We start from the raw sequence: 25,111 nt of genomic DNA, 5'->3' as shown, positions 1-25,111 counted from the left end.
GAAGCTGTCTGGAACACTGACTGGTGTCCATGAACATATTCCTCTGGGGTTGGGGACACACTGTGGGGAGCCTTCCCCTCTGGAGGGCCAGAGGGCAAATGTCCAGTCGGATCCAAGATAGAGCTATGGGACAGGAAAGCTCTTGGTGACTGGCAGGCTCAGACAGGTCCTCACCTTGGGTCAGCCAACGCCCTGAGGCTAGGTATGAGCTGATCTTCCTACCAAGCCGGGAGCCAGGCCAGTGCCCAGAAGGCGGGGCCTCGGGGTAAACCTGCGGCCCCACAGCGACACCATGTGGCAGCAGGCCAAACTGCAGCATAAGAAAACGGACTTGGCTGTGAATCACCAACAACTCAGAGGTCTTCTAGTTAATGAGGAGGGCAGGAGTTGAAGCCGTTCACTGGGAGGGCTGTGACCGGGCAAGCCTCTGGTCACCATTGTGCCCACAGGCAATAGGTGTGCCAGCTCTGAGAAGGCTCTGAGGGGGTGGCTGGTAGAGAGGAGAGCCACAAGTCCTTTCCAACAGGAACCTGGGCAGCTCGTTGTTCCAAGCCAACCATGGGAGCATGAACGGCCCGAGTCCTGAACTTCACAGACCCAAGTGCCCCCGAGGAGTCCTGACAGGAAAGACCGTTGAGAAGATTGAAGGTGTAAGCAAGACAGGAAAAGGGGGCTAGCATGGAGGTTCCGAGGGGAGTGAAGAGAAGATGAGAGATGGAAGAGAGGAGAGGAAGAAGGAACAAAGGAAGGGGTTTCAAACTGACTCCCAGGGCTGGGGAGACGCTGGAGGTGGGGGGCAGAGGGGGAGCTTGCTGTGCAAGCGTGAGCACCCAGGTTTGGATGCCCAGCACCCATGAAAGCCGGGCATGGCAGCAAGTGCCGGTAAGCACCCCAAACTGCAGATGTACTCAGGTAAGGCATCCCCCAGGAAGCCAGGGCACCCAGGGACACCTCCGGCTACCAGCAAGGCCCAGAATAATGGGCACAGAAAGTGAGTGTTCTAGAGGCACTCAGCTTCAGAAGCTGGCACTGTGGGGTATCTGAAGCAAGGTGGCTGGTCGCTAAGAGAACAGAAATATGGAAGAAGGGGAGAGGGTTCCAAAGCTGGGGACACAAGGCACATCTTAGCCTCTGCTGCCTCCTCCTCTTCCTCCTCTTCCCCTCCTGCTCTCCTCCTCCTCTTCTTCTTCCACATCCCCCCTCTCCTCCGCCTCTTCCTTTTTTATTATTACTTTTTTGGACACTTGTGTGGAGATTAGGGAACTACTTGTGGGAATCAATTCTCTTCTTCCATTATGTGGGTCATGGGGATCGAACTCAGATCCACAGACTCGGCAGCAAGCATCTTTAGCATGCTGAGCCACCTCCGTGGTCTCAGCCTTCTTCAGACTTCCCTAAAGACATTGTCTCCTGGTGCCTTCCTTGGGACCCTGGAAACTGTGCTCTCACACACCCACGCATGGAATCTTGTCTCCAGAGGTTTCTCCTGGTCATTTCACCCACTGCTTGTCCTCAGAGATTCCTGGCGCCTGAGTTCTCATCCAGGAGCCATTTCAACCTCTGGTCAGGGCCCTCGGTGCTGAATGGTTACCATTTCTGCCCGAGAGCATCTGGAGGAACTTCGGACACTGCACTTCCACGGTCTGTGCCGGTGCCGCGGACGGCCAGCAGCTCATGTTGTCCCACAGCCCCTCACAGCCTGCAGAGAAGAGCTCTGGATCAGGAGGGAGCCTGGACCAAGGCGGTCACCATCACCACCCTTTAACCCCAGTTCCCATATGCGCTGGCTCCTCGAACTCCACCTTTCCAGGGTTGGGGCATGGATGGAAACCAGGGTCTTTCAAGAGCCACGCCTCTGAGAGATTTCTTCAGCTCCCGGCTCCTAGATTTCGGAACCTTTCAAAGCAGCACCACCAACCAGAGGCGTTAACACGGGGGGCCTATGGACACCATTTCCTATCAACTCCTAACAGCGGGGCTGCAGATGCGGCTCAGGTGGTGGAGCCCCTCCGAGTGTATACGAGAGCCCTGGGGTTGGTCCCCAGCACCCGAGAAGCTGAGTGTGGTGGCACATGCCTATAACCCCAGTAGGGAGGAGGCAGTAGAATCAAGGTCATCCTCAACTACGTAGAAAGATGGAGGCCATGTAAAATTTGGTCAAGAAAACAAAACAAAACAAAAGCATTGTCATCCAAGTAAAGGGGCTCCCCAGGGTCACTCTCTTCTAGACCCCCACCATCCTTGTTCCAGGCCGTAGCCTGTCCTGTCCTTCACCCCACCTCCAAAGACCCTTCCCAGCCCACTCGATGCTGGTGCTGCTAACAGGACAGAAACACGTCACATGTGACTTACCTTCTTACCTCCCCAGACCTCTGTACCCTCTGCTGACCCATTCATCCTGGCCAGGCCCATCCCTTGTGTTACACACACACACACACACACACACACACACACACACACACCTCCTTGCCTCTTCGTTCTGGCCCCTGAGCCTGCCTGGGGTTGACCAAAGCCTCGAGACAGATCAGGTGGTTGGAGACTATAAAACGCACCAAACGGTGAGCTAGGCAGACACATCCTGCCTCTGTGTTTCCTGGCTATGCTAACTCACTAAACGACCCCTCCTCATTCTACTTCACAGTTTCTGCTTCACTGGAAAGTGGGAGTTGAATCATATGCCTGCCCCCCCCGTCCGTCTGTTCCCCCCCCAGCCTCCCCCCACCCCCACCCCCGCCAAACACACACACACAAATACCAAGCCAGATAGTGTAGAAGGCCCTGATGAAGACATGGACCTGACAAGTTGCAGAGATGTCAAGGACAAGTCTATATGCAGAAAGGACTGTGCCAACAGTGGTCCCTCCACCAGTTCATTGGCCACATACCGAGTACCTTCACTATGCCAGACCCATGGGAGGCCCAGGGACTCCAGTTATGAACCACCAGATAGGCGTCTGCTCTTGGGAACCCTCTGCTTGGTGGACAACAGTGCTTGGAAACTAAGTCAATAACTGCCTCTGTCACTGTGTACTGGAAGCTGGGGTACTCTGGACCCGCAGATCAGGAGGTTGGGAAGGCTGAGCAGACTCTCCAAAGTCCTGATACACATAAAGCAGCATCTTTGGGGCGTTTATGAGATGCAAGATTCTGGGTCTGACCTCCCAATGGCTGAATTAGAGTTCTGTAGACCAAAACCCAGAGAGCTGTGAACTGGACATGCTTCCAGCTGCTTCCAATGCAAAGTAAAAGGCAGAGCCTCTGTGGTGGGGCAGGTTACCATGGGGTAATGATGTCATGAGGACACATAGCATGGTTGGACCCATGTTTGGACATTGCCTCTCTTGTCTCCCCCCCCCCCCGCCCCGTGTGTGTGTGTGTGTGTGTGTGTGTGTGTGTGTGTGTGTGTGTGTGTGTGTGTGTTTCAAATTTCCCAGGACAGCCTTGAACCTGGTGTATATCTCAGGCTGGCCTTGAACTCCTGATCCTCCTACCTCCATCTCCCGAGTCCTGAGATCACAGATTGGACCACGGTCCTCGTTCATTTCTGTTGCCATGATACAATATTCTAGCCAACAGTGACTTAGGGCAGAAGGGGTTTACTGTATTATACCTCCAGGTTAAATCACAGTGGCAGAAGTTGAAGTGTTTAGTCACATCGCATCCCCATCAAGAGCAGAGGGAAATGAATGATCGCATGCTTGCTCCTTTCTCGCTTGTTCTCAGCTCAACCTCTCCACTTTTATACAGTTCGGGAGCCCTGCCTAGGGAATGGCGCTACCCACAGCGATCTGGCTCTTCCCACACCTACCTATCAACTCAGTTAAGACAGTCCCCCACAGGCCAACCCAGTCTCTTCTCAGGTGAGTTGAGCTTGATCAAGTTAACAATCAAAGCTAACCATCACAAGTGCCATGCCACGCCTGGTTTACAAATGGCTGGGGATTCACGCGTGTTAGGTTATCCACTGAGCCACATCCCAGACCTGAGTGTCTTGACAGGAATAGAAATGTCCCCTATTGGCTCATGTTGGTGCCCAGCAGGTGGCGCTGTTCTGGGAGGTTCTGGAAACTTTTTGAGTGGGGCTTAGTTGAAGGGAGTGGGTCACTCGAGGGCAGTCTGTGAAGGTTTTGCACAGTACTCAATCCCTTTCTTGTGCTCTGCCTGCATCCACCACGAGGCGAACAGTATCTTTCTGAACATGTTCTTACCGCCATGACCTTCTGCCTCCACCACAGGACTGGAATCAGTAGGACCAAGGACTGCAGACAGAACTCAGAAACAATGAGTCAAAATAAATCCCTCCTCTCTTGGGTGGTTTATGTCAGAACAACAAGAAAACTAATATAGATAGGGTTCTATGGGCCAGCAGATGGGTCTACAAGACCAAGGACTAGGCATTGGTCCTCTGAGGAACCCAGGGGGTGAGCTATCCTTAGATGCTTCTGAATCTTCACCCAGAATCTCACAGTGAGCCTGGCAGTGGAAAACCCTGTGCATTTCTGCTTTGGAACTGCCACAGAGTGTCTGTCTGTCTGTCCTACCATCCCAGAGGCTGCTCTTCCTCCAGCCAGTCAGACCCCCACCCCCGGTCTGAGAAGGATCTTCCCAGGTGTCCCTGGGTAGGAGAGTCCATGTTCACTGTCAGCTTGATAGGCTCTATAATCGCATAGGAGGTCAACTTCTGACCTGTCTGCTCGGAGTTTCAAGACGGAGCTCATAGAGGTGGGAAAGGTGACCTTGAATGTGAGCAGCACCATCCCACAGGCTGGGGGTGAAATAAGGAGAAAGTCAGCTGAGCATGGACATTCATCGCTTTCTGCTTCCTGAGTGTGGATGCCATGCGACCAGCTGCCTTCGTTCCTGCTGCCTGCCTTCCGCACCGTGATGGATTGCGATGCCATGTGAACGGCTACCTCAAGGCCCTGCGGCTGTGCCTGCCCTGCCATGATGGACTGTACCCCCAAACTATGACCAAAGTCAGCCCTCCTTTCCTTAGCTGCTCTTGTCACAATGATGAGAAAAGTAACGGAACGGGTGTGATTTGGCCCTGACTGGGTCCTTCCTGGATGATGCTGCTCTCTATTTCCAGCATCTGGAGTCCCAGGAGGCCAAAGAGGAACCTGTGTCCCCTTCCTTAAGCACACATTGCCAGGTGGCTGCAGGATGCAGCCTCCTTGTCTACTCAGTGGCTTCTCCAGTACTGGAGGCAGGTGACCACGTCCAGGGCCTATTAGTCACCTGAGAAGAGGGACTCGGAGCTGGCTGGGGCTGGCCAAGCCACCAGGGCACTAGCCAAAGGCTCCAGTCCATGTGGTAGATGACCTTGTCTGCTTGGTCAGACAGAATGAGGTGTCAGAATGTCTGAGAGCCTTCCGGAGGTCATGTTGGGCAGGGACCACAGAACAGTCAACCTAGAGCTGGCTGAGGCCTGGTAAGAGTGCCTGGGGTAGGTAGGAGCCCCTGCCAGCCGGCCCAGAGATATTCAGTCAGGCCCTGGGCTGGGGTGGAACCATGCCAGGCTTCAGCAAGGCGTAGCCGATGTTCTGGAGCTGACTATCCCAACAGCCCAGGTGTCGTGGAGTGTCATGGGGTGTTTAGGGGAAGAGCAGAGGACTCCAGGGTGGCGGCACAGTGGCAAATGCAGGGGGGCTGATAGAGTGGGAATCCCACACAGCTTCCCTATCTTCTCAGCCCAGGGAAGGGTGACCCTGCCAAGCTGCCCCTGCACAGCGCACTTAGTGAACACTCACGGATACTTGTTCAGCCAGTTCAGCTCCACCCTCGGGGCAAAGAAGGCTAAGAGCAGACCCAGGAATTCCCGGCTGGCCAGGAAACCGTCTACATGGAGGCCCTAGCTTTTGGGTGGTACTTTGAACAATTTTTATATTACTAGTTTTGTGAGTGGTTTTTTTTTTTTTTTTTTTGAGAATTTACTATGTCTTCAAAAGGTGAAAAAAATAGTTAACAGGTGCTGGAGCTCTAGGTCCGCGGGAGGTGGGGTGGGGGGAGCGCTTGCCTAGTGTGCACACAGCCCGGAGTTCCCGCCTTAGCACCACATAAACCAAGCATAATGGCACAGACCTATTATCTCAGCACTCAGCAAGTGGAGGCAGGAGGATCAGAAGTTCAAGGTCGTCTTTGACTACCTAGTGAGTTTGAGGCCAGCCTGAGCTACATGAGACCCTGTCGGGAAAGAAAGAGAGAGAGAGAGAGAGAGAGAGAGAGAGAGAGAGAGAGAGAGAGAGAGAGAGGGAGAGGGAGAGGGAGAGGGAGAGGGAGAGGGAGGGAGAGGGAGGGAGGGAGGGAGAGGGAGGGGAGGGAGAGGGAGGGAGGGAGGGAGAGGGAGGGGAGGGGGAGGGGGAGAAGGAGGGAGGGAGGGAGGGAGGGAGAGGGAGGGAGGGAGAGAGAGGGAGGGAAGAAAGGAAAAAGGCACAAGGCTGCTGGAGAGCCACACAACTGATGTGATGCTCGGCCCAGAGGAGAATGGCTATGGAGATGAGACCACAGACAGCTTTGCCAAGCGCACTTCCCCAGCCATGTGCACACGGGCCTGTGGCCAGGGACAGGGATCTGTTAGTTACTACCCACACAGAGCAAAGCTTGAGGTGTTTTTGAGAAACTGCCAAGGCTTACGTGTCAGCCACCCCAGGAGAACGGAGTTAAAATAAAGGCCACAGTGAAGAGACAATGCTCTGTGGCCACCCAGTGGAGGGTGTAGGCTCCTCTAGATTTGGAAAGCCCCTGAGTCCAGGGGCTCCAGGCCCAAGGCAGACACCCAATACCATGTGTGCCTGCGTCTTGCCTAGAGATGGCCCCCAGAGGCAGGTCTAGGGTGAAGCTGGACAGGGATGTGGGAGGCCAAGCTGGAGGACAGAATGTGGCTTTGGGGATCTTCAGGGCCCCAGCCAGCAGGGTCACAGGGAGCGAGCCCTCGGGCAACTTTCACTCTTCCCGGGGCTGACCCACAAGGGCCACCCTTCAGTCCCTGGCTTATTTTTAAATCAGCACAGATGGCCGGATGATAACCCGGGACTATTTCTGGAGCATATGACAGAGGAGTCGGAGCAGCCCTGCTCTGGGGCCCTGCATCGGCCGATGGAGGTCATCAGGGAGCCCACAGTTCCTCCTTGCCTGATGAGAGCCTTTTAGAACTTGATACAAGAGGCTGCATAGTGTGACCAGTGACAGGGGATTGTAACCCTCCAAGGGGGTGATTTAATATGAATTTCATCTCGATAGAAAAGTACAAGAGTACAAAACATTCTGTGCCTTCCCACTCATGCTGTGGGGAGATCAACCCTCTGGTAGAGATAGAAGAAAGTGCTAGCATGCTCCACTTGAAGGAAACAGTAGGGCACCAAGGTCCAGAAAGGCACAATCTTGCTGGAGGTCACACAGACCCTATGTGACAAAGCTGAATGGATGCCCAGGTCTGTTAGGACCACAGAACCTACAAATATCTGGCCACCATACTATCCTTCCGGAATGTTCTTCTTGTAGAGAGAGTCAGAAACATCCCCCAGCTCACTCTGAGAGGGTGAGGGCTTCTGTAAGCCAAGTAATAAACATCCCAGTAGAGTGGCGGACGGGGGGGGGGGGGGGGGGGGGTTCACGACCCTGAGACATTCCCACGGAGTGGACTTGGTCACCTAACTCAACAGATCTGGAGAGTTAATTTTTTATTTATTTTAGTATTCCAGGCTTGGTGACACTCCACGAGTGGCATTTCCTGTCATTTATCTAGCTTTCAAACATTAATCTCTACCTGAGAGAATCAACAGCTTAACCATTAACCCCAGGCCCCCAGCAGAGAGTCCCCTGACCGCTCCCAAGTGCATGAGCCAAGATGGAACCTTGGGAGGGATCGAGGGCTGAGTTCCTTGGGAACCCACTGAGGTCGCAGGGCTGGATGAGGAGCTCACCTCAGTCCCTCCTGGGTCTTGCATCAGGCTCAGAGCATATGACACCTGCCTGGTTCTAAGAAAAATCCTCAACCATGTGTGTGTGTGTGTGTACATGTTTATGTGTGTCATGTGTGTGTGTGTGTGTGTGTGTGTGTGTGTGTGTGTGTGTGTGTGTGTGTGTGTATGGTGTTCCAGTGTATTCGTGTATGTGTGTTCCTGTGTATTTGTGTGGTGTGTGTGTATTTGTGTGTGTGTGCACATATATGTGTGTTCTGTACATATGTGTTACTGTGCATTCATGTGTGCGTGGGTGCATGTGGAAGTCAGAAGACAGCCTCCTCAGGATACTACCATCCCGTTTGTTGAGTCTGTGTTTCTCATTGTTCTGGGACTGGCCAACATGGATAATCTGGCTGTCCAGTGAGCCCCAGGAACCTGTCGGTGCGTGTGCCTCCAGTCCGGCACTGGGATTGCAAGCACATGCCACCACGCCCGGCTTTTCAAAACTGTGAGTTCTTGGGATCTGACTCAGGTCCCCATGGCTGCAAGGCAAACAATTAGCTGACTGAGGCATCTCCCCAGCCCCAGGTTCTTTTCTCAATGACATACTCTTAGATGACAGACTGCAAAGAAGAGAACAGGAATGCAATTAGCACTTAAATACAAGAGTTATAATAGTGTTGATTGATAATAATGATAGGTATTTATTTATTGACTGACTGACCAACCATGGTGCTAGGCATTGAATGGAGGGTCTTGCCCTGTCCCATACCCACTTTACCACACTTATCATCATAACTCTGAAGCAGACGTGATAGCCCCATTCTAGAGATCAGGGAACTGAGCCTCAGAAGGTTACATAATTTGCCACAGTCACACAACCAGTGACTGCCGGTCAGCACTCCCTAAACAAGAAAGCTGGGGTGATTAGCCGTGCCCTCTTTGGAAGCTGGGTTTGAAGGGTGCTACACTAGGCCATGTTTGCTAAGACGCTCCCTGGTAGGGCTGGACAGGTGGCTCAGTGGTTAAGAGCACTTATTGTTCTTGCAGAGGATCTGGGTTCAAGTCCCAGCACTCACATAGTGGCTCACAACCATCCATAACTCCTGTTCCAGGGGATCCAATGTTGTCTTCTGATCTCCTCAGGCACCAGAAATGCCCAGGGTACACAGACATACTTGTAAGCAAAATCTCATGCATATAAAATAAAATAAATAAAAATTTGAAAGTGTAAAGATGCTTCCTGGCCCTTACAGGGCTTTCAGAGAGGGGACATCAGGAGTCATCCAGCAACGGAAGCCATGTGTCTCTCTCTGGTGCTGAATGGAATCCTCTCAGCATGGTGCTCTCAGGCAGGGTCTCTTTTGAGCTTCTTGGTCTACACCATCAGCAACAGGTGTGTTCTCTTCAGCCATCCCGACACCATACTGCCCCTCCCCCCTCACTCATCACAATTCGCCAAGAGTATGGATTTGAGAACAATGGCCCCAGGAAGCACTTCCCACCAGACCTTCACTTTGGGTTGGGGAGGTGGCCCGGTGAGTAACTGAGTGCTGGTTATACCAACATGAGGACTTGAGTTCAGAGCCCAGAACTCACATAAAGCCAGGTGTGACATCACACATCTGTAATCCCGGAGTTCCTGGGGGAGGAAGAAACAGAAAAGTCCCTGGAAGCGCTCTGGCCAGCTAGCTAGACGGGCATGCACAGCAGTGTTGAAGCTTGTCTCCAACAAGGGCCAATTGTCCTCGACTTCTACACATATGCCCTGGCATGTGTGTGCATACACACATACACACATGTATCACACACACACCCCATACATACACACACATTCAAAGACTTAAAAACTAACAAAAACCCTCACCTTGATAAACTGTGTGCAGAAGCAGATGGTGAGAAAGCCTTGGCTGTCCCCAGAGAAAGGAGGTCTGAAGCTTCAGAGTCCATGTAGACCACCGACCCGATCCCTCAGCTGATGGAGCAGACAAACCTGGACCCACTCTGGACAGCCCACCTGCGGACAAGCACCCTGGACATCCCCACCCCAGATGACTGGACAGGATCCACCTGCAGAGTGGTCCCGGGCTGGGGGAGGTCTCCTACCTGATACGGTCTCCAGCCCCAGGTCTCCTGTCTTCTCTGTGGAGAGTTCCTGCAGGCACTGGGCCCGTTCCTCCTGCAGCACTCGGAGCACATCACACAATCGGGGCAGAGCTCCGGCCTGCGAGTGGAAAACCGAAGAGTGTCATCAGTGTCCGTCAGCTGTTGATGGACCCAGACTCCTCAAGCAAGAACAGGCAGGCAGACCAATGACGGTGAGGGTGGGAGCGTCGACTCCCGCGTTGGTCTCCAACATCAGCTCCAACACTGCAGAGGGGCTGACCTCCTTATCTCTAGGAAGACCTAACTCTCCACTGGCCTCCTCATAATCACTGCTCGGTAAAGAAGGGGACCTTTGCTACCTCTAGGACGGGGTCAAACTCATCTCTGTGGATACCAGCCCTCCACCTCATGGCCAGGAATGAGAGAGAACGAGGAAGAAGCGCATCTGGGGTCCTACTCCCCTCTTCAAAGGTACCCGGAGGCCTCCCCCTTGGTCCCCACTTAAAACTTCCACCATCTCCCAGCAGCGCCAAGCTTGGGTAACTCTTCAACACCTGGGAGTCAGGGAACATTCCAGAATCAATTTTTAGAAAAACAAAAATAAAAATTTAAGTGTAATGCTAGCAAACGTGCACAAACTTGTGTGATAAGAAATATATAAATGTTGATAGCTATGTATGGGGGTGTGCATGAGGGCAAGCGCCCCTAGGGGCCAAAAGAGGGCGCCAGACTCCTAGAGCTGGGGGTTCAGGCGGTTATGGAGCCAGGATTCTTGCTGAGAACCAAAATGGGCCGTATAGTTCTGCCTCTTAGCCCAGCTCTCCAGCTCTTAAACCAACACTGTTCTTGGGTTACTGGGATGTCCCAAACTTCCTATTAAGGAAGTTAAAGATTTAGATGTTTCAAATTCTCCCTAGAAGTATTTCTCACCCCCGGATTCCGTACGCTCCGTTCACATCACTTTTGGTGAAAGCAGCGCTCAGTGTTTATAATGACTTCTTTTGACAATGAGATATTGTTAGCTGTTGAAGTGAGTCCCACAAGAGGATTATGTGTCCTTGGGCATTTTTGTCCCATCCCCTCCCCCCAGGTCAATGATTTTTTGTTCCATTCGATTAGTTTCTGTGTACCTGTGCTGACTTCCCGTTTCCCCCTCCCCCTGTTTTTCTAGAATCCCTGCTGGTTGAATGATGGCCATCTGAGCCAACCCTCCAGCCTTTCATCCTTCTGAACTTTTCCCTTCCATTTCCTCTTGGCAATCATCCCATGAAAGAGTTCCTTGATAGTATCTGTGGAAGCTCTTTTGTCTGTTTTGTTCTCTTGTGAGAACACACATGCCAGGCTAGCCTTAAACTCCCTGTGTAGCCAAGGGTGACCTTGAACTTCTGATCTTCCTGTCTCCATTCCACTCTACCCCTATGCCCAGTGCTAACAGCCTCTGGGACTTGAACCCAGGGTTTTGTGCGTGCCAGGTAAGCATTACACCAACCGAGCCACATCTTTGGCCCACTTTTATTTTTTAATCTTACATATTTTAATTCAATTTTGCTATTGCCGGGGTATGTCCCATACTAATTTGCTTTTTAAAAAGATTTATTTTAACTTATATGTATGTACCTGCATGAAATTATGTGCACTATGTGCATGCAGCACCCTTAGAGGCCACAAGAGGGCCCTGATCCCCTGGAAATGGAGTTAACAGGCATTTTTAAGCCACCATGTGGGTGCTAGGAATTGAACCTGTGTCCTCTGCAAGAGCAGCAAACACTCTTAACCACTGAGCCATCTCTCCAGCTCCAGTGATTTCCTTTTTAAAGCATTGGTATGTGATATGTCATCTGTGTGTCTTTACACATCCAACAGTGTCTTTGTGGGTAATGTCACTTGGTTGAGGTTGGGCATGCTATCATTCACAAGCTCACATTTGCCTCTGGGCAGTCCTCTGATATCCACCATCTCTGTCTTTGGGATGTTTTCCTAAATCTTCTTGACCTGAGAGCCAAAAACTGCCCCCTGGGAGCAGTCCTGCAGCTCCTGCAGCTCTGTGTGTCTCCATCCCATTGATTAATCCAAAGGAGTCCAGTTCGGGGCAATCTCTATGCTCTTGGATTCCTGGTCCTGCAGTGGGGTGAAATGTCAGCCTACCCTGCTAACTAAGCAGATGGACTGGAAGCTATGGCAGCCAAAGTCTGTCCTTGAGAAAGCAATGGAAGAATGCAGCCCAGCTTGGAGGTGGGCAGGGGTAGTGAAGCAAACATCAATAGAAGGAAAGAAAGATGCTGAGTTCTATTAACTGTTGTGAGTTTAATTTTGAACTCTTAAACCTGAGTAGATAAAATATAAGATGAGCCGGGCGGTGGTGGCACACGCCTTTAATCCCAGCACTCGGGAGGCAGAGGCAGGTGGATCTCTGTGAGTTTGAGGCCAGCCTGGGCTACAGAGTGAGTTCCAGGACAGGTGCACTGCTACACAGAGAAGTGTGTGTGTGTGTGTGTGTGTGTGTGTGTGTGTGTGTGTGTGTGTGTGTGTGTGTGATGATAGAATTTAGAACTCTGCTAAATCCTTGGACGTGTATAGGAGGGCTTGGTTGGTGAAATGCCGAGAAAGCTTGAGGACCTGGGTGCGGCTCTCCAGCACCCATGTAAAAAGTTGGACATGGCAGTTTCTGCAGGAATCCCAAGGCTGGTGATGGGGAGACAAGAGGTCTAAAGAGAGTGCCTGGGTCTTGCCAGCCAACCTAGCCAAAATGGTGGCCTGCCAGTAGTCCCAGTGCCCAGGAGGCGGTGGCAGAGGATCCCCAGGGAGGCTGTTTAGGTAAACAGTTGTCTAGTTCTGGGGTCAGTGAGAAACTGCCTCTGATAATAACGTGACGGGGCTGGAGAGAAGGCTCAGCAGTCAGGAACACGTGCTGCTCCTGCAGAGGCCCCACGTCCAGTTCCCAGCACCCATGTTGGTTGGCTGGCAATCACTTGTAACTCCAGCTCCAGGGGATCCAACACCTTCTGGCCTCCTCAGGAAACTGCACTCATGTGATCATGCACCCATGTAGAAATGCATGCATATACATAAATAAAAATAAAATAAAATAAATTTTAAAAAAATGTGGAGAGTGATCAAGGAAAACACCCAACATCAACCTCAGGCCTCCATGTGCACATACACAGTGTGCACACACACACATATGAGCACACAGAAACACATGCATTCACACTGCATGCACATGCAAAGAAAAGAAACCAACATAAGGTGGAGATCTACTGAAGAGGGCATTTGGTGTAGAACTCTGGCTTCCACATGCACCACACTTGAAAACACACACACACACACACACACACACACACACACACACACACACACACATCTAAATGCTGAAGACAGTGAAAAGATTCAGCATCATCCTGCTCTTTACAGCCTATAATGCCATTACTTGCCTAACAACTTGAGTGTGCCAATGAATGCTTCTGGTAGGTAGCACAGCGATAGTTTCGTTTGTACAGAGAAAAATCAGAAGGGAACCCACTATCATTTGAGCAGTTCAGAACATGAAATGTCACCATTCCACTGCTGGGCTTCTAGGTCTCCAGTGGGTGCAGAAAGGTCAGTGGCCAGAGTGTGTGGTGGTAAAGGCTTTGAGGGAGGAGGTGCTGGGTGGGGGACGGGGGTGGGCATGGGACAGCAGGAAAGGACAACGCTTTACCTGGGTGCTGAGGTGAGAGTAGTGTGTCCAGATGAAGAGGTGCAGATGTTGAAGGTATTCCAGGTGGGGAACCAAAGCTTGGGTGGGATGACCTAAGTACAGAGAGGTGAGGGGGATGGACGGACAGATGAACGGACGGACGGACGGATGGATGGATGGATGGACGGATGGACAGATGGAGGACTGCTGCTGAAGGTCATTTGGTAGCATCAACAAAGCAAGGGAACAATGGCGACTGGGTCCTATGATATGAAGGCTCCCGTGAGGCTGAGAAGATGCAGCATGAAGAAGCAGGCAGAGGCAGGTGGGAGACAAGAACACAGGAGCAGCAGAGGACAAGGAGGCAGAGAGTCCGGACAGAGCCCCAGCAGCACAGGAAGCAGGAAGCGTGTTCTTGCGCCCCTCTGCCCGGGGCAGCCGGGTGAGAGCTTCCTGACTCCATGTCCCCACTGCTGTGTCCTTCTCCTGCCCAGATGATGTGCTGCTGTGACTTGAATGTGTCACCAAGGTTCTCATGTTGGAAATCAATTCCCAGTGTAATCGTGTTGAGAAGGGGACTCTAAAGAGGACATGAGGTTATTAGGGCAGCACCCATAAATGGATTAATGCTATTATCATGATATATATTAATATATATGTTATATAATAATATCAATATAATTATTATATTATACATTATATAATTATGTTTAAATTACATATAAGTTAAAGTATATAATACAATAATATGTTAATATAATATAATTAACATATTGATAATTTATATACATATGTATATATTTTAAGGGTTAGTTATACTAGAAATGGGTCTCAAATAAAGGGATATTTGCTTGCTCTCTCTCTCTTTCTCTCTCTCTCTCTCACAGACACACACACACACACACACACACACACACACACACACACACACACACAGAGTCTCTTGTCCTTCTACCTTCTGTGATGACACGATGATGTAGCTTGAAGGCCCTGGTTAGAAGCAGCTCCCCAGTACAGGATTTTCTGTCTTCCGAAACTGTACTAAATAACTCTGAGCTGGAGAGATCGCTCCATTGGTAAAGTGCTCGCCATGCAAGTGTGAAGACCTGGGTTTGATTGCTAGACCCCATATAAAAAGCCAAACGTGGCTACGAGCTCTGCGATTTCAGCCCTGGAGAAGTGGACACAGGTGGATGCCAGGGTCTCACTGGCCCACCACCAAACTGAGTCAGCAATCACCAGGCCAAAGGAGAGACCTGGTCTCACAAAAACAAGGCAGATGGCACTTGATAAATGACACCCAAAGTTAGCTTCTAGCCTCCATATGCATGCGCATCTTCATATACACATGCACACACATGCACACGCACACAGGGAAACAAAGGAATCCCTACCATGATTGACGGCACACTTCAGGGTATTATAAGCTGGTCATAGAAAGACAAATTTTGTATGATATCACTTCTATAGAATCAAAACAAGTCAGATGTGTAGAAACACGCTTGTCCACGAGGAGTGAGGCTGAGTCAAACCCCAGCATACACAGACTCCAAAAAATAAATGGATAAAAACAGTAAAATGGTGATTACATGGAGCTGGGAGATGGAGGATAGGGTGAGATACTGAGGATTGATATCAAGAGCTCTTCACACACACACACACACACACACACACACACACACACACCACACCACACACATCACACACACACACCACACCACACACCACACACCACACACACACATCACACACACACATCACACACACACCACACACACATACATCACACACACACCACACACACACCACACACACCACACACACACCACACACACCACACACACACCACACACACCACACACACCACACACACACACACACCACACACCACACACGCATCACACACACACACCACACACACACATCACACACACACCACACACACCACACATACACACACACACACCACACCACACCACACCACACACACACACACACACACACACACACACACGGGGTGGGAGCTCTATGAAGGGACAAATGTAAATTTGCTTAACTGAAGCAATCATTTTATAATGTACATCAAAACATGGAGTCCCCTTAAACACACTTGATTTGTGTGTGCATGTGTATGTATATCATGTATGTACAAGTGTGTACACATGTGAAAGTCAGAGCACAACCTTGGGTGTCATGCTCAAGAATACCCTCTTCCTCCTTTGATACAAGGTCTCTCATTGGCCTGAAGCTCACTACCTCGGCTAGACTGTCAGGCCAGCAAGCCCCAGGGATTCTCCTGGCTCAGTCTCCCTAGTGCTGAGGTTGAAATCGTGAATGGACCACCATGCTCGATGCTTTGACATGGGTGGTAGGGATGGAACTCAGGTCCTCATGGTTGCCAGGAAGCATTTACCGGCTAAGCCATCCCATCCTGAGCCCCAAACACATACACTTTTAAAGATTTTGTTTAAAAAAATGTCTAGCAAATGTGGCTGAACGGAGGCCACTGATGAGCCAGATTCTGAGAAGGAGCCAGGAGGCAGTGTGACAGAGTGGAGATAATGTGTCCAGACACATCGTCCAAGGAGCTGCCACCAGGGGGCAGAGGTGGGACCAGGAATGAAGGGTCCAGACTGTTACCAGCCCTGAAGGGACGGAGCAAGGTGGGCATCCAAAGAGAGGGAACCTCTCAGTGCGACCTCACTTCTGAGTGGACGCTGAAGAAGTCAGGCCCAGAAGCAGGGCTGGGACAGACCTCAGGGGCTGGTCACGCAAGATGTAGTCACCCGGGGAAGGAAGTTTCTGAGGTGTGAGATGGTGCTGGAGTTCGGATCTAGAATGTTCCCCCAGGGCCTGTGTGTTAGAGACTGTTCCTATCTCAGTGTTTTTTTTGGAAGGTCGTGGGACTTAGAGAAGGCAGGAACTGGTAGAAGACTGGTCAGCGGGAGTCTGCTTAGCTCTGTGTCTATTGCTGCCACAAAACACTCTGACAAAAGTGAATGAAAGGAGAAATGAGTTGTTCTAGCTCACAGTTCCATGATACGGTCCACCGTGGCGAAGTCACGGCAGCAGGAGCTTGAGAGAGCTGGTCCCATGACATCACAGTCAGAAGGAAGCCGCAGTGAATGTGTGCACACCAACGCTCTGCTCCTTTCTCCACTCTGACACAATCAGAACCCCTACCGGAGAATGGTAACTCCCCAGGTCCTTCCACCTTAATTGATGGGATCTGAATAATCTCCCAGAGACGTGCCCGGAGGCCAGGCCAATCTAGACACCCCCTCAATGACACTCCCTTCCCAGATGATTCCAAACAACCATCCCACGGTGTACCTTTGAAGGGGATTGTGGGGCCCCAGCCCCTCCTGTCTTCATTTTGCTTTCTGGCTATGAATCATGAAGTTTTGCTCCTCTGTGAACTTCCACCATGATGCTGGCCTCACCACGGGCCCAGAGCAGCAGGCTAACTCACCATGGACCTGCACCGTGATGCTGGCCTCCCCACAGGCCCAGAGCAGCAGGCTAACTCACCATGGACCTGCACCGTGATGCTGGCCTCCCCACAGGCCCAGAGCAGCAGGCTAACTCACTGTGGACTGAATCTCCGAAGCTGTCAGCCAAAATCAACCTTTGCCTTCATAAGTTGATCATTCCATGTGTTTGTTTTAACGACAAAAAGCTGAGCAGCACAGGCAGGCAAGGTGGAGGACTGGGCACCACGAGAGGGCAGTACCCCTCTTCAAAGAGTGGTATGTCACCCCAAATCCACACACTTCCATACACTGAAGCCCTCACACCCGGTGGGGGCGTGTTTGGAGACAGAGGCACTTAGAGTGTAGTGAATGTCAGTGAGGTGGTGAGGGTAGAGGCTGGACCCTCAAGGATCCATGTTCTTGTAAGAAGAGACAATTTCCACCCACCATGCTCCCTGGAGAGGTCGTGTGATGACCGAGTAGATACCAAGCAGCCAGGAAGTGAATCCTCACTACATACCACACTTGCCGGACCCGGATCTGGACTGCGGCTCCAGAGCCAGGGAAAGGAAACCCTAATTGTTTCTGCTGGTCAGTCTGTGGAGTGTGTGTGTATGTATGTGTGTGCGTATGTGTATGAGTGTGTGTATGTGTGTGTTTGTGTATGTGTGTATGTATGTGTATGTGTGTGTGCGCGTGTGTGTGCATGTGTGTATATATGAGTGTGTATATGGGTATGTGTGTATGTGTGTGTATATATATGTGTATGTATGTATGTGTGTATGTATGTGTGTATGTGTGTGTATGTATGTGTGTGTGTGTATGTGTGTGTGTATAGATGTGTGTGTATGTTTGTGTATGTATGTGTGTATGTGTGTGTATGTGTGTGTGTTTGTGTGTGTATGTGTGCGTGTGTGTGCATGTGTGTATGAGTGTGTATATGGGTATGTGTGTATGTGTGTGTAATATATATGTGTATGTATGTGTGTGTATGTATGTGTGTATGTGTGTGTATGTATATGTGTGTGTATAGATGTGTGTGTATGTTTGTGTGTGTATGTATGTGTGTATGTGTGTGTATATATGTGTGTGTACGTTTGTGTGTGTATGTATGTGTGTATGTGTGTGTGTTTGTGTGTGTGTGTGTGTGTGTGTGTGTGTGTGTGTGTGTGTGCAGGTATACCAGAGATCAACCTGTCATATTATTAGTCTTCACATGCTGTGTATCTTGTTTTTGGTTTTCTCTCTCTTCATCTCTTGTTTTTTTTTTTTTTTTGGAGGGGGGGGTCCTCTCACTGGCCTGGAACTTAACAAGTAGGCTAGGCTGGCTGTCCAGAGGGCCACAGGGGACTCTAGTCTCTACCTTTCCAGAGCTGACATTATAAGCACGAGCTACATCTGACTTTTTAAAACACGGGGATCTGGGAATCAAACTTAGGTCCTTGTGATGCCTAGACAAGCACTTTCCCAACAGAACCACCGCCCCAGCCCCGAGAATATGGGTTGTGTTAGGGGGTCTGGCTGGCCTAGATGAACAGGAAGGAGGAAGCAGAGGCTTCACTGTAGACACATCCATCAGAGGAGGTAGTCTCGACTCTCTGGAAATGACAGGCAAATGCATCAGCTAGGAACGAGAGTGTGAATCAGGGGGCCAGGAATTCAAACAGACAGGTCACATGAGAGGGCCTCTGAGAGCTGTGGCTGAGGGGAACGACGTGGGGGCTCCAGATAGAGTCCTTGGGGTAAACTGAGGTTGTGGGCTAGGTCCTGATCCTGAGAGACTCATGTAAGGGACAGAATGGTCTGGGTTGCAGGCACAATTGACCAGGTCTGCCCACCCCGTTAGAGTTCATCTGTCAGAGCGGTCTGCTGAAGCCGGCAGCCCCAGGACAGTCTCCTTTTTTCAAGTCCTCACAATACTAAGCAGCCTTCTATTTATTATAAGCAAGTAGATAGGATCTGAGTGTTGTGGGTTTGCCTTGGCCTGCAAGGTACCTCAGAGCCTGGTGAAGGTCAGCGTCCTTGGCAGAAGAGAGACTGGGGTCCATTGAAGAGACACCAGAAGGGGCCACCACAATGGCAGAACTTTAGTCTTGGAAAGTCATTCTGGGCCGTTCAGACCAGCGGGGGTGCTGGGAGGATGGCCCAGCGTCTGTCCAGGCTCTGCAGTTGGAGAGTTTCTGTTTCCAGGGGCATCAGCTAAGGAGGGTGGGGAGGGGTCAAGAAGGAGAACACGCAAAGGCTGGAGAGGGAAGACAAAGGATGCGTTCTCTGCAGAGACTCGCTCCGGTTTGGAACTAGGCTGTGATTCTGTACACTCGCGTGTTAGCTTCCTTCCCACTGCTGTGACGAAGCACCAGAGAAACCAACTAAGGAGGCGAGGTTTACTTTTCTTAGAGTTTCATTTGGGACCATGTGTTTTGGGCCTGCGGCAGCAGAGTATATCATGGTGAGAGCATGTGGTAGAGGACGCTGCTCACTTCAGGACAGCCAAGAAACAGACAGAGGTAGAGGAAGGGCCAGGGTCACATGTCCCCTGACTTCCTCTCATCACTCTCTAGTCTATGACTGGACACCAAGCCTTCATCATCCCTTCGGAGAGTATACAAGATCTAAACCACAGGGTCGGGGAGATGGCTCACTTGGTTAAAGTGACTGCATTCTAAGCACAACAACCTGAGTTCAAGTCCCTAGAACCCACATTAAAAAGACAGCCTAGTGACAGATACATAAAATGTCAGTGCTAGAAAGTAGGAGCAGGCAGGTCCCTGGGGGTTTTAAGCTACTCAGCCAGCCAAATCAACAAGTTTCAAAATCCAGTGAGAGACCCTGTCTCCCAAATCCAAGCTGGCCAGGGTCCTGAGGAAAGACACCCAAGATGACCTCTGACCTCCACACACACAAGATCCAAGTCCCAACAGCCTGTTTCCACCACTGGACTTGGATTCTCTACCATCAGTCTCGGTGCCTCAAATCCAATGCGCAGCAAACACCTACTTCAGTCCTGTTGATGTACCCTCGGAACCATGACTGCTCTCAAGGCAGAAGTTGTCACACAGGGCCATGTCCTCCCTTGTAGTCATAGAGCATTTGACAGACATTCTGCTGTCACAGCTTTGCAGAGATATTCCCGGCCTCTAATCTAGAGAGGTCAGAGACGCTGCTGGAACTCATACAACGCATAGCACTGCTATGTCTGGTCCCTATGTCAATAGTCTCAAAGTTGGGGATGTGGCTCATTTGGTACAATGCTTGCTCATATGCATGAAGCCCTGGGTTCTAATCCCCCTGCACAGCATAAACTTGGCATGGTGGCACACACCTGTACTCCATAGGTAGAGGCAAGAGAATCAGAAGTTCAAGATCATCCTTAGTTACATAGGGAATTGGAGGCTATCCTGGGCTACATGAGATCTGTCTCAAAAAAAAATGTGTCAAAGCTAAGAAACCCTGGTTGAATCACGAAGCACAAAGGTGACAAGAACCAGAAGTTACAGAGGCCTGCTACAAGGCAGTGATTGCCTGATATGCCAGGGCAATCAGACATATGAACTCACTGCAGCTGTGATTGCCTAAACCAATCAAGCTGGTCACCATCCCAGCATGGATGGGGAGGGATTTATGAGACGCCACCTGCAGCTGAGGAGCTACTGGCAGGTAGTCACTGATACGGGGATCAGTTTTCTTCAGAGATGTGCACCCTGGTAGGTTCCCCATGCACCAGTGGATTATCCCATACCCATGAGTATATGGGCAGCATAAATTACACTCAGTGTGTTATTGGACTGAGAGAGAGAGAGAGAGAGAGAGAGAGAGAGAGAGAGAGAGAGAGAGGAGAAGAGAAATTTGGGAGGAGGTGGAGAGGGGTCTGGGAGAAGTTAGAATAAGTAGGGAGTAGATATGATCAAAACACATTGATAAAATATTTCAATAAGAAACAGCAGAACTAGTATAGAGAGCATAATAATCTTTAAAAGCTTTTTATATGTATGGTCTGTGCACTGTGTGCATGCCTGATGATCATAATTTGTGGCAAGCTGACATAAAGCAACCAAACTAACCAGTGTTGGGAAGTGGAGGCAGGAGGGTGCCCGGGGTTCACTGACCAGCCAGCCTGGTTCCCTTGGTGAGTCCCGGGCCAGGGAGAGACCTTGCCTCAAAAAACAAGGTGGGCGCACCTGAGGGATAAAAGCCAGAAGTGTCTCTCTGGCTTCCACATCCACACACATGCACCTGCACACACAAACATGCACACCCATCCGTACACACAAGAGACACTCTGCTGTTAACCAAAGTCATTTCATCCTTCACCATCATTCACTGAACACACACCCACTGAGTTCTCTCTTACCCTGAGGCAGGTCCTAGGGGTAAAACTGGAAAAGACAAAGCTCACTGCTCAAGCTACAGTATGAGTCTTGTGGGACAGTGGCGGGGGGGAGGGGGGGAGGTGTTATCGTCCCAGGTGAAAGCCCTCATGAGCTTATGGAGCAAGGTGGGAGAGAAGGTGGTGTGCTCCGTTTCTTATGGAAAAACAAAACGAAAGGCGGCCCCCTTCAGCGGTCAATAATTCTCAGTTTCTCCTTGCAAAGGACTCTTCTGGTACCTCCCCTGAAGGAAGGGGCCAGGAAGGGAGACAGGGACAAGCACTTCAGCCCCAGTGGTCTCTTTGGAAGAGACCCATGATGTCCCTCTGAGGGAAATCCAAAAGGAAGGAAGACATTGTTATCCTTGAATTTCAAGATCCCATGTCTGGCCACCCAGAGTCAAACAAGCCAAAGGAAAAGGTTGCAGAAGCTGGGAGACTGTCCAAACAAAGTAGGTCAATTCCACCCTCATTTATTAAAGGCGGTTTCTGCCGCAAACACTAAGAGATAGACGCACGGTCAGGATAAGCCCACGCAACAGAGGCCCACGTGAACCCTTCTCCTAGAGACACACGGTGCATATGTGTGTGTAAATAACGTGCAAATACAAGGGGCACATGGGACAGAACAAACCTCAGACTGGCGGGATCCCCCACTCCCAACCCCAAGTTAAGAATCTAGAGATCTGGGCCCTAGACCCAGCCCCGCTCCTGACATGCTGAACTCAAGCAAGTCCCTCTCTGAGGGCTTTTGATCTGTAAAATTAAGGACTTGAATAAACTATACACAAGCAGCGTTCCGAGGTGCAGTGAAGATTTGAGATAACCTGGAGTATCCCTTCCAGACCATAAAGAAAGTGAGCGGACTGTTTCTGCAGCCCTGGAGCTGCACAGAATGCCTCAGGAAATGGGGAAAACTAAGTCGTTGACCAAGACCGGAGTCTCAGGATCTGTAGTTTCTTAGAACCCCGACCTGGGGGGTGGGGCACTTTGCGGAGCTTGTCCAGAGGAGAAACCCTGGAGTCCTCAACCGGGCAGCCTTGACCTTCTCTCCAGTTCCTTCCATCCCCGCCAGCCTCAATTCCAGCCTGTCTCTCATTCGGATATCCCAGGGGAAGCCGCCCAAAGTTCCCAGGAGTTTCTATGGGAAAGAAACACAAACTATCCCCTGGCTTCTCTCTCCTCCAACTTTCTCCTTCTCCTGCCTCGAGTTTGTTGCGACCCACTGCTCCCAGGAGCCCACAGGCACAGACTTTAGAAAGCCAGTCCCTCTAGGCGGGCTGGGGGGGGGCACGGGACGGGACAAATGGTCCCACCACAGACGCAAAAACTCGACTCATAGCTTTCTGAAATTTCCCATCTGCAACCGGAGTGTGTAAAACCGTCCAGGCTCTAGCTAGCCTGAAGAATGTGGGTTCTGACTTTTTTCCGATGTGGGATAAGCCTCTCCCGCCCCCTTTCTGAGCCTGGGTCTCTTTGCTTGTGAAGCCTGAGTGACCGGGGTCTCAAAAGGGGAAGAGGGGGTTTTGATGAAACACTAGAGAGCAAGTGTCCAGCGTACTTGACATTGCTGGGGCCGCTGCAGAACTGTCTCCTGGAAAGAAGTGAGCTCAGCGGGCAGCGGGAAGGGATGAGTGAAGGGCGAGGGGACTCAAGCCTGGCTCTGCCTCACCTGGGACACAGAGCCCAGGACGTTTTTGCCTTCGGAGAAGGGGACTCCGAAGGAGACTCCGACAGAGTGAACGGTATTATTGTTGAGGGAGGGGAGATCGGCTACTCCTCATAATTCCTAGGACCCAGTAGAGGAATGCGGGCTGGTCCCTCGGGTCCATGTCCTGGAGGGGCGCGGTACTCACTGTGTGCGTTGCTCCGGCTAGCAGCAGCAGCAGCAGCAACAGAAGCAGCGACCGTGGCCCCCACGATGACGGCCAGGGGCTCACGGTGCCTGGCATGCTCGCCGATTGCAGTTCGCCTTTGCGTTCTGGCCACTCGGGAGCTCGGTGTCTATTTTGTGACTCGCTCAGCGTCCCGCACGGCGTCCAGGACCCTGAGCGACCCCCAGGCCCAGAGAAACCATGGCTGAACCTATCCAATCCGACCAGGTCCACGGCTAGGCTAGGGACTGCTGCTCCCTGAAGGAGGCGGCTCGAGTGTTAACCTGCCCGTGCCTATTGATAAGGACTGGACGCGGGCTCGAGACTCCACCCGCTGGGAATAGCAGGGAGGCGATGGGGGAGCACAGAGCTGGCAGGGAGGAGAGAGGGGGAGGGACCCCAGCCACTGGCCTGGAGGCAGCGGCAACCTCCCTCCTTCCCCTCCAACCCAGAAACTACTCTCTCTGGAGTATAAAGATATAAGTCATGCGCCTTGAGCAATGACAAAGTAGGCAATATTTTTTTAATCCTCTGAGGATTGAGGCAGCGGCTTACTATATAGCCCAGGCTGGCTTTGAACTCACAAACCTCCTGCCTCAGTTTCCCCAGTGCTGGGTTTACAGATGTGGATTCCCACACCTGGTCGAGGCCATCTCTAATAATCAGCTAACACTCCCCCAGGCTGCCATTTAGACAAACAGAAGTCAATGTCTACTGCATCCTACAGGACAGCTTGAAGTGACATAAAAATCTCTTATTATTCAGCTTTCACTACTGCAGTAAATGCAGCAGCTAATGCACGCAAAAAGAGAAAACGGTTGATTTGCTCATCGTCTGGAGGGTTCGGGTCCATGACTGGCTTCCCATTGCTTTGAGCCTGTGCCGGAGCAGCCACCACGCTCAGGGTGTTGAGAGTGCCTAGTGGAGCTAAACTTCCTGGCTAATGAGTCCTGGGACAAAGAGAAAGGGATCAGTGCCCAGCACTCCTCTGAGGTCACATCCTTCTGACCAAAGACCTCTGACTAGGTCCCACTTCCTGAAAGCCACTGCTTTCTCTAGTTCCACCCCAGGGACAGAGGCCACACAGGGGCCCGTGGGCAAGCAACACTGACACCCCAAACTGTAGAAGATTTTTTTTTTTGAGGTAAAGTCCCATCCTGACCCCAAACTCATTATGTAGCCGGGGATGACTTTGAACTTCTGACCATCCTACCTCCATCTCCTGGATGCTAGGATTGTGTGTATGCAGAGCTGGAGATCAAACTCATGCTTCCCGAATAGTTAGGCAAGCACCCTGAAAGCCCGGCAAAGAGCACTTGGTGTGAGCACGGGACTGTAGATACCATGGTAGCCACCACAGGGAAGCACCACACTGTACATCCTCCAATGTCAGCCTCCAAGTGAAAGAGAGGGACCAATCTTTTATGTCAACGGTGTCTTAGTTCTTCATTCCAATCCAGTAACCCCAGTCACATAATACAGGGAAGTGGTTCATCTAAACCAAAGTCTCAGCTCTCAGAACCCTAGAAAGTCAATCTGTTCTCCCATGAGAGTGAGTCTCAAAGGTTTTCCTGAGGACAGGGGAGTCTGTTCTCGGCTTCAGGGCAAAGTCTCCAGACTCTTGCGGTGTGAGGGTGTGTGCCTGTGTGGAGGCTTGCGGAGGTCAGCGGTGGGTGTCGTCCTTAGTCACTCTCCCTTACTTTTCGAGGCAG

At 51.1% G+C, this 25,111-nt stretch overlaps 1 protein-coding gene across 1 annotated transcript in view; it reads right to left on the bottom strand.

The window, feature by feature from the left end:
* Window positions 1–23,724, bottom strand: part of Sctr (secretin receptor) — a 51,618-nt gene extending 27,894 nt beyond the window's left edge. The window contains exons 1-3 of the mRNA XM_006980962.4: window positions 23,382–23,724; window positions 10,011–10,128; window positions 1,592–1,699 (exon numbers count right to left, since the gene is read on the bottom strand). Of these exons, the coding sequence (XP_006981024.1) occupies window positions 1,592–1,699; window positions 10,011–10,128; window positions 23,382–23,477 (322 nt within the window). The 5' untranslated portion in view covers window positions 23,478–23,724. The remainder of the gene's footprint in view (window positions 1–1,591; window positions 1,700–10,010; window positions 10,129–23,381) is intronic.
* Window positions 23,725–25,111: the final 1,387 nt, after the last annotated feature.

This window comes from Peromyscus maniculatus, chromosome 11, assembly GCF_049852395.1.
Source record: "Peromyscus maniculatus bairdii isolate BWxNUB_F1_BW_parent chromosome 11, HU_Pman_BW_mat_3.1, whole genome shotgun sequence".
NCBI classification, from domain to species: Eukaryota; Metazoa; Chordata; class Mammalia; order Rodentia; family Cricetidae; genus Peromyscus; species Peromyscus maniculatus.
The sequence above is the reverse complement of the archived record's forward strand: the minus strand, read 5'-3'. Positions and strand labels throughout refer to the sequence as shown.